Source organism: Littorina saxatilis, linkage group LG10, assembly GCF_037325665.1.
Source record: "Littorina saxatilis isolate snail1 linkage group LG10, US_GU_Lsax_2.0, whole genome shotgun sequence".
Classification (NCBI taxonomy): Eukaryota; Metazoa; Mollusca; class Gastropoda; order Littorinimorpha; family Littorinidae; genus Littorina; species Littorina saxatilis.
The window spans coordinates 47,330,125-47,346,198 of record NC_090254.1 but is presented as its reverse complement, the minus strand read 5'-3'; the positions used below and the strand labels follow the sequence as shown (position 1 = coordinate 47,346,198).

General features: G+C 40.4%; 1 protein-coding gene across 1 annotated transcript; it reads right to left on the bottom strand.

Moving 5' to 3' along the window:
- Nucleotides 1–280: 280 nt before the first annotated feature.
- LOC138977894 (uncharacterized) lies at nt 281–6,366 on the bottom strand. Its single transcript, XM_070350502.1, has 3 exons — nt 5,312–6,366; nt 4,126–4,328; nt 281–473 (listed from the first exon to the last, which is right to left on the bottom strand). Exons 1-3 carry the CDS (start codon nt 6,128–6,130, stop codon nt 281–283), a joined length of 1,215 nt encoding a protein of 404 aa, XP_070206603.1. The 5' UTR covers nt 6,131–6,366.
- Between the last annotated feature and the right edge of the window lie 9,708 nt (nt 6,367–16,074).

The window sequence follows — 16,074 nt, the reverse complement described above, 5'->3', positions numbered from 1 at the left end:
GAGAGAGAGAGAGAGAGAGAGAGAGAGAGAGAGAGAGAGAGAGAGAGAGAGAGGTGTTTGTCTTTCGCTGGGGTATGCAGTGCCTTGGCGTTGCACATCTACTTAATTAGATTAGTTGTTTTTTCCCCGTTTACAAAACATGTCAAAGAATACAATGGCGACAACAACACATATGTGATGATGATGATAATGATGATGATGATAATGATGAATTGATGATGATGATAATGATGAATTGATGATGATGATAATGATGATGATGATGATGATGATGATGATACTAACCAGTGCCAGGGGGTCCCGTCAAGAACACCAGTTGCGGGTCTCTGTTCAACAGGTCAAGTTGTTGCAAGGTCAGAATCAGAAGTGCCAGCCTCCGCCCCAGTTCCGCCACCGCCTGTCCTGCAGTCCGCACCTCCACACGGACACCGTTGTAGCAGGGGACAGACACCGTGGTGGCCGGTCCCACAAACCTGAAAGATAGACGTGATTTTATTGTTGTGTCTGCTGTACTTTAGGTTATGTGGTTGTGATACAAGTCACAATATAAAAATGAAATTTAACAAAGCGGAGAATTATTTTTAAGTTTCCCCAGAAAATTGTGTTTTTAAAACCGGACTCACAGCAAAGGTGTATGTTGTTGAGAAGCGTGTTTGTTTGTTTGTTTGTTTGTTTGTGTGATGATGAAAGTGAAATGTCTCTCTCTCTCTCTCTCTCTCTCTCTCTCTCTCTCTCTCTCTCTCTCTCTCTCTCTCTCTCTCTCTCTCTCTCTCTCTCTCTCTCTCTCTCTCTCTCTCTCACACCCCCTTCAGGGTTGTTACACATTCATCTCTGAATTTGGAAACAGTGTGAATGACTACTTCCTTGCTTCCTATGATTTGTTTGATTCCATTGTTAAATTTTGCAGCCTTTATGTCTCTGACAATATTGATTCACAACACATGCCACTTGAATTAACTATCACTCAACAAAACAACCTTTATTCACATGCTACAAAGGTTAAGAAAAAAGAAGTTTTGCAAAAATTTGTTTGGAACTCTGATCATGAACATCAGTACAAAGATGCAATTAATTCTGATGTGTTTCGGCAACAGTTACGACTGGCAAGCGAAATGATTGATATTAATGTAAATGATGCTTTGACTTTGTTTATAAATTCAGTTAAAGATTGTGCAACTTGTATGAAGAAAACTATTATCTTGTCAGATGAACCACGTAAATTCAAATGGTTTGATCGTGAATGTGTGCTTGAAAGAAGACGTGTCAGAAAGTTGCTGAGAAAATGTAGGAATTCATTAGAAAATGTGGATAGGGATGAGTATTGTAGGAATTCATTAGAAAATGTGGATAGGGATGAGTATTGTAAAGCCAGGCGTGAATATAAAAACCTTGTGCATAGAAAAAAGAAACAGTACAATGACAGTTTGTATACAGAACTTGTAGGTGCTGTAAGTGATCAGAGAGAATTTTGGAGGAAAATTAAAAATGTTTCTTGTAAAAAGGTCCAGCAGCAAAACAATATTTCTGTTGATGATTGGTACCAGCACTTTCATAGCATTTTAGAAAAAGATGAGATTGAAGATGATGAGCATGCTGATGTTAATGACGTGAATAATGAATATGAAGAAATGCTGGATAGACCCATTACCAAAGAAGAAGTGTTGATTGCTATCAGAAAACTGAAATCGGGCAAAGCTGCAGGACCTGATGGTTTAATTGGGGAATTTTTTAAAGCAGCTAGCGAAGATGTGGTGTTGTTTTTAGTGAAACTGTTTAACGCTTTGTTTGATGAGGGAATCTATCCACAGAACTGGTACGATTCAGTTATTGTACCGTTATTTAAGAAAGGAGATAGAAATGATACTAACAACTATAGGGGAATTTCATTGTGTGATATATGTAGTAAATTGTATGGTACTGTTGTTAATAATAGACTTAAAGAGTGGACTGAATTACATAATATTACAGGTGAATGTCAGGCTGGTTTCAAACAAAATTATTCTACTGTTGACCACATCTTCACTCTGCTTGCTGCTGTACAGAAACAATTTTCTAATAATCGCAAACTTTATGTAGCTTTCATTGATTTTGAGAAATGTTTTGACAGTATCTCACGCAGACTGCTCTGGCCAATTTTGATTAAAAATGGTATAAAGGGAAAGTTGTATAGATGTATTAAAAGTATGTATGCAATGGTCAAGGCTAAAATACGATGTGGTGCTCAACTAACAGATTTCATTAACTGTACAAAAGGTGTGAAGCAAGGAGACGTGTGCAGTCCAATTTTATTCGCTCTGTTTATAAATGAGCTGGCATTGGAAATCATTGATAATGGTAGGCATGGTATTACTTTAAACCCTGACATTGTTGAATTGTTCATTCTACTGTTTGCCGATGATATTACTTTGCTGTCTGAAACTGTTGTTGGTCTGCAGTCACAACTACATAGTCTATATTTTGCTTCACAGCGCCTTGAGCTTAAAGTAAACATGGGGAAAAGTAACATCGTGGTTTTTCGTAAAGGTGGATATCTAGCTGCTCGTGAAGTTTGGTATTTTGGTGGGCAAAGAATGGAGGTAGTAAATGCATACAAGTATTTAGGTATTTATTTTTCTACCAAATTAAGCTTTAATTTTTCTTGTCAAGATCTAGTTGCCAGAGCAAAACGTGCAGTACTGTGTATTATGAGTAATTTGTATAAATTCGATAGATTGTCTTTGGATGTTTTTATCAAGCTTTTTGACACACAAGTTCAACCTATTGTTCAGTATGGTGCCGAGGTATGGGGTCTGATGCAGGCAGCAACAGTAGAAAAGGTGCATTTGTTTGCTTTAAAACGTTTTTTAGGTGTTGACAGGCGTACTCCTAATGATCTTGTATATGGTGAATTTGGACGTTATCCCATTTACTTAAATTCATATGTACGTTGCATAAGATACTGGCTGAAACTGACAAGAATGGATGACAGTAGATTACCTCGTAAAGCATATAAGATGTTGTTTTCTCTAGATAGCAGAGGTAAATCTACTTGGGCATCACAGGTACGGTTGTGCCTGTGTCGATATGGTTTTCAGTATGTATGGATTAACCAAGGTGTAGCCTGTATTAATTCGTTTTTGGCATGTTTTAAGCAACGCATTATTGACTGCCGGTGGCAAGAGTGGGATAATCATATTCAGACTAGCGACCGGTTTGCATTGTACCGTACCTTTAAGACAACAAATCTTGTAGAAACATACTTGTCAATTCCAGTAAACAGACACATTTTAAATGTTTTGGTTAAATTTAGATTGGGTATTTCCAGACTTGCTTTACATACAGAAAGGTATAAAGCTGTAAGTGAAAATAATTTGGTCTGTCGTTTGTGTCAATCTTGTACTGAAGATGAATTGCATTTTGTTTTATGCTGCCCTGCACTGGAAAATCTAAGACGTCAATTTATTCCAGCAACATTTTGTAGATGTCCTTCGAACTTCAAACTTGCACTGTTGTTGTCTGTGAAAAATGAAACTATACTTTGCAATGTAGCTAAGTTCTTGTATTTTTCATTTAAATGTTTAGAAAACGCTGTTTAAGCATTAGTATTTTATGATTATACATTGTCTTTTCTTCTGTTCACTTGAAACGACGCGTGTGTGGATTGCTGCTGCACACACGCTCTACTTTTGTGTAACCAGCCCCCTTCCGAAAGGGGCTAAGGCCTTAAAGGAATAAAATCTTGTTCTTGTTCTTGTTCTCTCTCTCTCTCTCTCTCTCTCTCTCTCTCTCTCTCTCTCTCTCTCTCTCTCTCTCTCTCTCTCTCTCTCTCTCTCTCACACGCCCGCGGGCTCGCTTTCTATCCTACCCTAGCACTCTATCCCTCTTTATAATGTTATCTCACTCTCGACTGAATGCTCTTGATATCAAGCAAAACCCTGTACGGATGGTTATATAATTATAAGATGTTTAGTTTATGCGGAAAGGTAACATGTATTTTTGATATATTTTGCTCCGAAGAACTGTTCACTCCTCCCAGACAGGGTCAGCTGCAAGAAAGAGTTGTTGAGCACAGATAAAAACGAAACAATTGAAACAATTCTGTCCAAACATTGATGCAAAATAAACACAATGATCAGATTTTCCCACCTGGCCACGATGTCCAGATACTTGTCATCAGTGAGCAGAGTGTCCACAGTACAGGCCATCCTGTGTTGCCACCAGGTGCTCAGCTGTGATAACACGGATGGTGTCACGTGCCAGTACGATGCAGGCTGGGACAGTTGGTCAGAGCAACAGCACAGCTGTACGGCCTCCACAGTATTGGCTGCACCCAGGCTCCGACACGCCGCCTGCAACAGGGAAATTGTCAATGAGATTAGAGCACCCTCTGATTGCTAGACGTGTATTGGAGAAATGAAATGAGATCAACGTATATGATCTCGCAGTCATTATGATACATGTAGAACACACACACACACTGTCGCATAACCTTCACCGTGCTTCGTGGGTCGTGGACGACCCAGAGCCTCACAAAATCGTCTTTATCTCTGAAACTATTTGGAGTTTTTAATTGAAACTTCTTGTGATCTCCAATCACCATACGACCTTCTCATTGCCCAACTTTTGAAAGATTATTTGTTTGTTTGTTTGTTTGCTTAACGCCCAGCCGACCACGAAGGGCCATATCAGGGCGGTGCTGCTTTGACATATAACGTGCGCCACACACAAGACAGAAGTCGCAGCACAGGCTTCGTGTCTCACCCAGTCACATTATTCTGACACCGGACCAACCAGTCCTAGCACTAACCCCATAATGCCAGACGCCAGGCGGAGCAGCCACTAGATTGCCAATTTTAAAGTCTTAGGTATGACCCGGCCGGGGTTCCAACCCACGACCTCCCGATCACGGGGCGGACGCCTTACCACTTACCAGTATCTTAGTAAACAAACAAATAAACGATGACGTAATTTGAACTACACAGTTCGGATGATGTGGGTCGTGGACGACCCATATGGAATTACGAAAGGAATTTTACGTCGTTTATCCTTATTCGGATGGCGTGGGTCGTGTACGACCCATACTGTTTACGTTGAATCCTTCTTTGGAAAGTATGAGTCGTACATCATCCGGACTGTGTAGTCCAACGCGTGATTCGGTGGAGGTTAAGTCTGTCTGTACATATCTGTCTTTTACTCACACTGCCCCTCTGTCTGTCTGTCTGTCTGTCTGTCTGTCTGTCTGTCTTTCTGTCTGTCTGTCTGTCGTCTGTCTGTCTCTCTCTCTCTCTCTCTCTCTCTCTCTCTCTCTTTCTCTCTCTCTCTCATAGAATACCTTTTTCAACTTTGGATTGTTATCCAAGACCCGCTTGAGTTGCGCAGAGCTTTGGTAAGGCAGTAAGAGAGTTTTCCTCACAGTCATGCCAGGTGCCACGTCGCTCACAAGGTGCCTCACCACGGTCTCTGACTTGTCTAGCTGCTTGACCGCCTTCGTCACCCTCTTGGCCACGTCAGCATCGGCCGGAGGTTGTGGGTTCTGAGCAAAAGCCTGGCTCATGCCCACAGACTTGAGCTCTCCGATCAGAATGCCGTGCTGGCGGTGGATCAACACAAAGTCGGCCTCGCCATCAGAATACTTTGTTTGCTGCGTGTCAAGGTCTGATGGTCGTGGAAGCTGTGCAGCGGCCGCGGCGTAGGCATGTTGGTTGAGGTAGTTGCCGAAACTGAGCTGAGACAGGATGAACATGGCCTCGTGACGACTGTTGCCGAGTTCTTGCAGGTTGACCATCACATGGTTCTGGGCAAAGTCATCACGGAGGTCGCTTTCCTGCACATGACCAGGTACGGCTTGTGGCTGTGACTCCTGGGTCAACAGGCTGTACTGTGATGGCGAGAACGCCGCGGGTGGCTGCTGGCTTGGTGTCAGAACGATGTGGACAGGGGCGGCACCAGATGGCGGGTTTAGCACAAGCGCAGCGTGACCGGTACCGGGTACGATATCCCTGACGTAGGGCACCCTGTTGAACTGGATTGGTGGCACACAGTAGGTATGGGTGAGAGCGTCAGGGTAGAGTAACGTCACGATCTGCCGACAGTTGCTGCTGCTATATCCGGGGCCTGCCTTAGTCAGATGACGGCTTTGGTGTCCTCCCATGATGCTGGATTTAAGCCTCTACTCACTAGGAAACACGTACAGCTTTCTGCCCAAAACAGTGTCAGTTTGTTGTTGTTGTTGTTGTTGTTGTTGTTGTTGTTGTTGTTGTTGTTGTATGTGTTGTTTTATTGTTTGCGTTCCAGGCGCTCGGTTTAAAGTTAGCTTTATTCAAGTTAAAGTCTGCGTCAGGCTTATGAGTTTATCTGTCTTCGTAAGAACTAGCGGTGCCAATTTAGGATATAAGGGGCCTACCTTCCGGATGTGTCTGCTCTCTTGACATGCACGATTCTCTGGAGATATTCACGCGTTCCGTTTATCCTGCCAATGTGTTCTGTGAAAGTCAGGGTGCTGATTCAACTGTCCGTCCCTTGGTAAGTCTCGTTCAACAAACTAAGGAACAGTGATGCCAGATTTATCCTGCATACGTGACAGAGAACGGCCATGTGACAAATAGATAATACTACATGGTTTGCTGTGTCATACCAGGTTTCAACTGTTTTTGTTTTGTTGTGTTTATTACGGAAATGTAAGCTTTTCGATATTTGAAAAAAAACAAACAGTGTAAACCTGGTGTGACACAGCAAGCCATGAAGAATTCTGTTTATCCTACATTCTGTGCTTGATTGCCTGCTGTATGACACTTCGACTCCGGGAAGTGTGAAGCAGAAGGCACTTAGTTAAGTACAGAACTTGTGTAGGATAGACGGAATACTACATGGCTTTTGTGTGATATGAGATTTACATTCGTTCCTTTTTTAAATATTGGTTTCACACAGCAAGCCTCGTATAGTATCCTCTATTTCTCATCTCACAACCTTGCAGCATACAGCACCACGGTCCAATGAGATGTATAGTCATTTTCACGCCTGTTCTTATAGTAAAGCGATAGGGGTGGATGGATGGAGTGGGGTGGTTAGGTAAAGAGAGGGGTGGGGTGACGATCACACGTTGCTACAACAGGGTGACAAAAAGACCGCTACGACACAGAGACAGGTCTACACACGATGACGACCGAAGGAACTTTCCAGACTGTCTATGCAGAACGACACTGACTGTGACAGTGGGTAGACTGGGAGAGTGGCGACTGCAATGAATATAACAATATTGTCAGCACTGCTTTTCATGTCCACTTTCCTCACCACTACTTCTTGACGTGTAAACTGAAAAGATGGAAACGAAATCAGTGCAGACTGTCAACAAGGAACAGCGAGAAGACAAAGAGGAAAATAGCTTTCAAATGTGTCTCTCGTCCCTACACTTCTTCCCCACAAATGTTTCCCCTTTCTTTCGAGGAAGGGGGGATCTCTCATAAGACACAAATGATGTGTTTAGTTATTGTTATCAATCTACATGTACTCTACACCTGCTAAGCCACACAAGTCAAACAATAGACATATTACGAAGTGCAAAACTCAAAAATAGTTAACCAGCAAGAAATGTTACCAAATGAAACCTTTAATGTTTGGAGAAAACAAGACCGATGTTCCTTGCAGTGGACATACAGACACATAATTGTGAGACAAATCAAGAACAATTGTTAAAAGCAATTGGTGCGACTGAATATCTTCCCAGAAATCTGTTTTGTTGGTCTCATACTTATCTGTCTGTCTACCTACTATAACGACCACTGGGTCGATGCACTGGTCTTGTTTTCTGACAAATCAAACGTACCACTAGCTAACATAATTTGAAAAGCAACACATGGTTAACTATCTTTCGAAACCCCAAGGGCTACAAGTTGCATGAACACGACGCGCAACAAGGTTCTATCACAAAGGACACTCTACGCAGTCTTGGCTTCGAACACATTCTTTCACCATGTGTTAAAGATGTTGAAAGGACACTTTCACGAAATGAAAAGATTTGTATTTTCTTTCACAAATAAAAACCCACCACGTCTCTACACACGCTAGTTTGTATTTAAGGTTGTGTTATTCACGCTGTCTCTTTCCATGGCTCTTCTGTGTGTGCATTCTCTCCTGCTTGAAATCCGGCACACAGACATACCACTTCACGGTCTTTAGGTATTGGGCATATCTAGCGCACCCATGTTCCTTCGTATCATAAACATTGGCCAAGACAAATAACTGCACAAGTTGACGAAGCAGGAAACACAGCGAACAGTTGTTCACATGTTGAACAAAAAACAACAACAGAATTCCACCAAAACTACAATTGTACTGTTCGTTTGCGAAACTGTGACGTGGCAATCTGAACTGAAGGTGCCTCTGATAACAAGTGTGTGTGTGTGTGTGTGTGTGTGTGTGTGTATGTGTGTGCGTGCGTGCGTGCGTGCGTGCGTGCGTCCGTGCGTGTGATGTATGTGTGTGCTTGGTTGTGTGTGTGTGTGTGTGTGTGTGTGTGTGTGTGTGTTAGTGTGTGTAATGTGTGTGGGTGTGTGTGTGAGTGCGTGCGTCTGTCTGTCTCTCTGTCTGACTGTGTGTCTGTTAATGCGTGTGTCCCAGGCTGCACCTTATTGTGAAAGTGTGAAGGGATTGCCAGAATGTGTCATTGTAGTATAGAGATTATATTCAGCATAGTTGTCACAGACAAATCGGACTGAATTCAATAGATGAATTGCGACGAGGTTGAAAAAACCCACGAAATGCATGTAGTGTCAGTATTATCTACCGTGACTGGAGACACTGGAAGCAGAAAGCGAAATGCGTGTAGAATATCTGCTCTGACTCGAAGCAAAAACCGCATGAAATCATCCCAACACAAGCAACGTTAGAGACGTTTGATGACTAGTTCAGATCTAATAAAATAAAGACACCTTCCCACGCGCGCAAACCACCACGCACTGATGGGATCCTTCTGCGTGGTTACATCTCATACGTCAACATCCCGGCTGCCATACTGACATAGGCGTCAGTTACTGTGGCATAATTAAGGGCCTTTTCATGCGTCACATGACACAACTGAAACCAACCATTTTGTCAAAAATGCACCCTGTATCAATCAAGTGATGTCGCGCAGGAAATGAGTAAACCGGTCGCTGAGGCCCTGATATGGTAAGATTTTTCCTTTCTCGACATTGTGACTGATATATATGGATATCACAGCCACATTTAAGGATAACTAATATCAGCGAACAATTATCACTGATCATGAAATAGATGAACTGCAGACTTCTGACCGTGTCAAGGTGGCGCATGCATTCGCCACGTATAAGACACTCCATTGAACTTTTTGTAACATCCCTTCAACCGATATATGCAAGTTTATTCCCTGTCTTAGTTCACATGGCTGTCGCCGTGTTTAGAAATTTAGAAATGTTTACATTTAGGTCTATCACTGCAAAAAGAAGAAGGATTTTAACAAGTTAATATTTTCTATACTTGTCACTTTAAACCTTTTTTAAAACTTGATATGAACCTCCTTTACACAGTTTTAAACAAAATGTGTTGAGGGAGACAGCCAGGATTTCCACTGATGTATGGTGATTTTCCAGACAATTATCACGGTGTTTAACTGATTCCGTTCATACACCGGATGTATCCGTTCGTACGCAGGATGTTTCCGTTGTGGGCAGCGCACTTGTGTGGTATTGCAAGAATTAGGTAGCTAATTGGTTGGGCTATGCGGGCCAAACGTGGCAGAATTGCCTGATTTTTTTTAAACATTTTCTTCTTTTTCTCGCTCTGTTATGAAATCTGACCCCTGATTTGCACATGATCACCAAAACCATTGCCTGTTACGACATTTCGCTTGAACAGAAATTTATAGAAACCCATGGCTTTTGTACAATCACTTGTCTTTTGAAAACATACCGATTCTGTTCATATATATACGCCATGATTCCGTTTGTACAAAAGTGCATGTCTCCGTTCTTACCAAAAGCGTTTCCGTTCAAACACATTCGTTTGATCAGGGAGAAACAGGCCCCCACTTCAAGTTATGTGTGTTCCAATGGTCGTCATATAGCACAGAGTACGCCTACGAGTGATGTTGGACCTGTGTGAACCATAAGATGTATTGAATTTGCATCAAACACAGGTGTCCGTTCGAACTACTTTCGTCAACTTGTTATATGACGTTCGTGATTTTGGTTGATACAAACTCAATACGTCTTTTGGTTCACATAGGTCCAGTATCACTCGTAAGCTGAATCCTAATAATGATGAATATTTAGACCACCATTTTGCTGCGCCCCACAAACTCCTACGACGATCCCCCCACCACCTCACACCCCTTCCCCACCCCAGCCTGGCGTAATAATCTTAAACCAGAGAACACAATATGTGCGGGCATGTATGAAAAACATCTTCTTTATTTGGTGTTTAACGTCGTTTTCAACCATTCAAGGTTATATCGCGACGGGGAAAGGGGGAAGATGGGATAGGGGAAAGGGAGGAGATGGGATAGAGCCACTTGTTAATTGTTTCTTGTTCACAAAAGCACTAATAAAAAAATTGCTCCAGGGGCTTGCAACGTAGTACAATATATGACCTTACTGGGAGAATGCAAGTTTCCAGTACAAAGGACTTAACATTTCTTACATACTGCTTGACTAAAATCTTTACAACTATTGACTATATTCTATACACGAAACACTTAACAAGGTTAAAAGGAGAAACAGAACCGTTAGTCGCCTCTTACGACATGCTGGCAAGCATCGGGTAAATTCTTTCTCGTCCCAACCAATATGGGACTCCCCCTAACCCGCGGGGGGTTGAAAAACATCGAGGGAGAGAATCATTCGACAGATCAAGTAGCACGTCTAAATTAGAAATCCACACCTCACGCTCTGCCTCGAACACTCGCTGTCAAGCTGATTTTAACATTAATACGACATTGAACACATTGAGTCGATTTCTATGCAGTGTATACGTATTGATACTGAGCCTTTCTCTTGCTTGGCAGACGACTCTTCTCTTTGACAGTTTCAACACGTGTACCAGCACTGTGGTGCATAGCAGTGAAAGTAGGAGTTACTTCTAACAGGCTGGCTGTTGGAACATGGTATCAGACATGTGAAGAAAATGGATATCAATAATACTGTTATAATAATGTATAAAAGGTCTAGAGCGAATACATCCAGGGTTAAACTCTGCTCAGAGCGCCTTACAATTTCCGGAAAATACAAAACACACACAAAAATATAATTATTACCGGCTACTTTCGACCAGCTTAGGCTTACAAAACGTTGTGCCTGATCCAACATGTTTCGTATTCAGAAAGAGGCAAGTCTTGACTAACCATACGATAAACAGTGTACAATTTCATAATCAACAGATAGGCATGTATTGTTGAGCCTCATAATTGCTGAAAAAATAATAAATAGTGCTCAACATCTTCCTTTTAGTTTCCGCACAAACATGACGGGTTATCAGCCAAGTGGCGATTGAGTATTATATAAATCGCGCATCTGTAATCTCAGCCTGCAATATAAAATTCCATCTTTTCTCTGTCCATAATTTAAATGAGGGGGCACTTTACTATCTTAACGACGTAAATTATAATTAAACTTGCTTTTTTATGTTGCAGCTTGTCTAGGCGAGAATTTCAAATACGAGCGGATACATTGTAGGTATGATACTTGTACCAACATGTCGGAAAAAAGCGAGGGAGAGGATCATTCGATACAACCAGACCAGAGAAGTGTGTATTAAAACGTTCTACACAGCGCTGCCTGAAGGTCTGCCGTTCTAATTCAAGTTGACACAAAGACAACAATGGCAGAATTGACCTGACTGCTTTGCAGAGGAGAAATGGAGAAGACGTGTTGAAGCCTTTTCTTTGCTTGACAGACATGTTTTAGCTTTCCACAGTCCCGACACGTGTCCAATCACTGTGCCGCATACAGTCAAGTCTCCGCTTTCCACAGTCCCGATACGTGTCCAATCACTGTGCTGCATACGGTGAGAAATGTGTTTTGCCGGGGGAGCTAACACATTGGGAGCTAGCCATATCGCTTGAAAGAAACATCGAATTAATAAAAAGATCGACAAAAGCAGTTCTGTCCTTCATTTCTAGTCATTAATTTTAAATATTGCTTAGACCTTCATTCTGTCTGAAAACGAACGCGTTATCGATTTGTGAGAAACACACATGAATAAAGACTGAGCAATGGCGGACACAGCTTATCCCAGGCCATGTGTGACCCAAGTCGGGTAGAACCGGCGTGTTTAGGTCCAGGTGTCTGCTGATTCTGTTGCTGATATACCTCGATGTAATGGTTGCGTACAAGAACAGAAAATAGTGATTATAGTCTAGTTATGTATATATTGCAGCAATCTTAAACTTTCAAAGTCATTGATTGTTTAGTGAGTGTACAATATAATATACACGCTAACAAAAACTTTGGATTCGCTAATTCATCATGCCAAGCCCTTTTTCTTTTACATCAACAATAGATTCTTCCTTACCGTCCAGCTTTAATAAAACATGGAAACCAATTTTGATGTTACTGATGTAACTCTTGCTATGCAAGCATACTTTACTATTTGTAATGGTAGTGCGTCATGTAACTAATTGACCTACCAGCACTGATACTTGGTGACCCTCTTTATGTCACTGCCGTCAGGGCGGGAGCCATTGTGTTTATTCCTTTGAAAATAAGCAAGAGGAACTAAACTCTTGAATTAAAAATATACGGGTGACCGTCTTCGTCTTGGGAATGACACGTAATAATTATTCATGCAATAAACTTTGTCACATCATCATTCATCGTTTGTGAATACCGAAAAGTCAAGTTTGTTGACGGAATGGTGCACAGAATGTCAAGGCACTCTTAACCTCTCACTGCCAATGCTGTCTTGCTCACTTGAACATTGCAAGGTCAAAGTGCCAAGGAATAAAATGAAATGTTGTCATTCAATGTACGTCAAATTTATGTTTGCATCATTCCTTGACGTTGATTCTGAATCTGTTGTTCCCTTATTACCAACGAAACATAAGCCAAACAATGTAAATGCAAGTTCAACTGTTTGAGATTTGATAAGCCAAACAATGTAAATGCAAGTTCAACTGTTTGAGATTTGATAAGCCAAACAATGTAAATGCTAGTTCAACTGTTTGAGATTTGTTGATAAGCCAAACAATGTAAATGCTAGTTCAACTGTTTGAGATTTGATAAGCCAAACAATGTAAATGCAAGTTCAACTGTTTGAGATTTGATAAGCCAAACAATGTAAATGCAAGTTCAACTGTTTGAGATTTGATAAGCCAAACAATGTAAATGCAAGTTCAACTGTTTGAGAGTTGATAAGCCAAACAATGTAAATGCAAGTTCAACTGTTTGAGAGTTGATAAGCCAAACAATGTAAATGCAAGTTCAACTGTTTGAGAGTTGATAAGCCAAACAATGTAAATGCAAGTTCAACTGTTTGAGAGTTGATAAGCCAAACAATGTAAATGTAAGTTCAACTGTTTGAGAGTTGATAAGCCAAACAATGTAAATGCAAGTTCAACTGTTTGAGAGTTGATAAGCCAAACAATGTAAATGCAAGTTCAACTGTTTGAGAGTTGATAAGCCAAACAATGTAAATGCAAGTTCAACTGTTTGAGAGTTGATAAGCCAAACAATGTAAATGCAAGTTCAACTGTTTGAGAGTTGATAAGCCAAACAATGTAAATGCAAGTTCAACTGTTTGAGAGTTGATAAGCCAAACAATGTAAATGCAAGTTCAACTGTTTGAGAGTTGATAAGCCAAACAATGTAAATGCAAGTTCAACTGTTTGAGAGTTGATAAGCCAAACAATGTAAATGCAAGTTCAACTGTTTGAGAGTTGATAAGCCAAACAATGTAAATGCAAGTTCAACTGTTTGAGAGTTGATAAGCCAAACAATGTAAATGCAAGTTCAACTGTTTGAGAGTTGATAAGCCAAACAATGTAAATGCAAGTTCAACTGTTTGAGAGTTGATAAGCAAAACAATGTAAATGCAAGTTCAACTGTTTGAGAGTTGATAAGCCAAACAATGTAAATGCAAGTTCAACTGTTTGAGAGTTGATAAGCCAAACAATGTAAATGCAAGTTCAACTGTTTGAGAGTTGATAAGCCAAACAATGTAAATGCAAGTTCAACTGTTTGAGAGTTGATAAGCCAAACAATGTAAATGCAAGTTCAACTGTTTGAGAGTTGATAAGCCAAACAATGTAAATCCAAGTTCAACTGTTTGAGAGTTGATAAGCCAAACAATGTAAATGCAAGTTCAACTGTTTGAGAGTTGATAAGCCAAACAATGTAAATGCAAGTTCAACTGTTTGAGAGTTGATAAGCCAAACAATGTAAATGCAAGTTCAACTGTTTGAGAGTTGATAAGCCAAACAATGTAAATGCAAGTTCAACTGTTTGAGAGTTGATAAGCCAAACAATGTAAATGCTAGTTCAACTGTTTGAGAGTTGATAAGCCAAACAATGTAAATGCAAGTTCAACTGTTTGAGAGTTGATAAGCCAAACAATGTAAATGCAAGTTCAACTGTTTGAGAGTTGATAAGCCAAACAATGTAAATGCTAGTTCAACTGTTTGAGATTTGATAAGCCAAACAATGTAAATGCAAGTTCAACTGTTTGAGAGTTGATAAGCCAAACAATGTAAATGCAAGTTCAACTGTTTGAGATTTGATAAGCCAAACAATGTAAATGCTAGTTCAACTGTTTGAGATTTGATAAGCCAAACAATGTAAATGCTAGTTCAACTGTTTGAGAGTTGATAAGCCAAACAATGTAAATGCAAGTTCAACTGTTTGAGATTTGCTGTGTGAATGCATCCCAATAAAATACATCGATTGTTGTGTGATCCACACAGCTAGGAATTTTCATCACGTTTGGTGATTGATTGGTTGTATCAGGTCACGTGACTGCTGTGATTGACAGGCATAATTAGATCAGAGACGTCAGAGCCTGCTTGCGGCTGTTCCATATTTGTTGCAGGTAGGATCACTTCAAGTATTCTTTGGGTAGAAAGTAGCTGGAAGTAAACACGTTATTTCGAATACACTGACTGGTAATATAAGTAGAAATAAGTCATGATATCTTCTGTTCAATTATCCAGAACTTTCTGAGGGAAAGGAAATAAATTATGCCATACAAAGTCTACCGTTTTTTTCTGGCTATTAAAGACCAAATGATGCAAATACTTAAAATCTAACATTGTCTCACAACCCTCCTGGATCAAAACATATTAAGTATGATACTTGCACAGGCGTGTCTGAAAAAAACCGAGGGAGATCATTCGATATAATCAGACTGAAGAAATATGACTAGTTTAGAAAATCGTAAATAGTGCTGCCTCCAACACTTGCGTTTGAACTCAAGTTCACACACAGGCAACAATGACTACATTGAACTGACTTCTGTGTAGAGTAGCAGCTCAGAAGACGCGTTGAATGTTCGGCCTTTTTGTTTGCTAGACAGACAAGTCTTAACTCTCCGCAGTCCAAACTCATTTTCAAGCACTATGCTGCATACAGTTTAGACATTTTTTCTTGGCCTAAGTTGTATTTATTTATAGATCTATTTATTAATGAATTTCTTAATGTATTGATGTATTGAGTGGTTAATTTATTCTGTGGGTAACCTTCTCAACTTATTAATTAGTTTATTTATTTGTTTATCTCTTAATTAAATATGTGTTTATTGATTTGTTTTATTGATTTATTGATTTATTTGTATGTATGTATGTATCTTTTGTTTTTGTGTAATTATCGTTTATTATTGTATGTATTTATTTATATATTCATTTGCATATTATTTGATCAATTTGTTGTCCACAGTTCTTGAAAATTACACCTGTGTCCAACATTCAATGTCTGCAGGGTAATTTAGCAAAACATTGCAGAAAGACTAGGCCTTATGAACATGATGCTACGTCACCTTCTCTCTCTCTCTCTCTCTCTCTCTCTCTCTCTCTCTCTCTCTCTCTCTCTCTCTCTCTCTCTCTCTCTCTCTCTCTCTCAAAAATTAAACACTTTCTAGACCTACGCACACGGAAAG

Excerpts from the sequence above, each read along its gene's own strand:
- LOC138977894 (XM_070350502.1), bottom strand. The coding sequence starts at position 6,130 with ATGGGAGGACACCAAAGCCGTCATCTGACTAAGGCAGGCCCCGGATAT. Across the intron at positions 4,329-5,311 it reads ACAATCCAAAGTTGAAAAAG|GCGGCGTGTCGGAGCCTGGG; the intron begins GTATTCTATGAG and ends TCCCTGTTGCAG. Across the intron at positions 474-4,125 it reads TATCTGGACATCGTGGCCAG|GTTTGTGGGACCGGCCACCA; the intron begins GTGGGAAAATCT and ends TCTATCTTTCAG.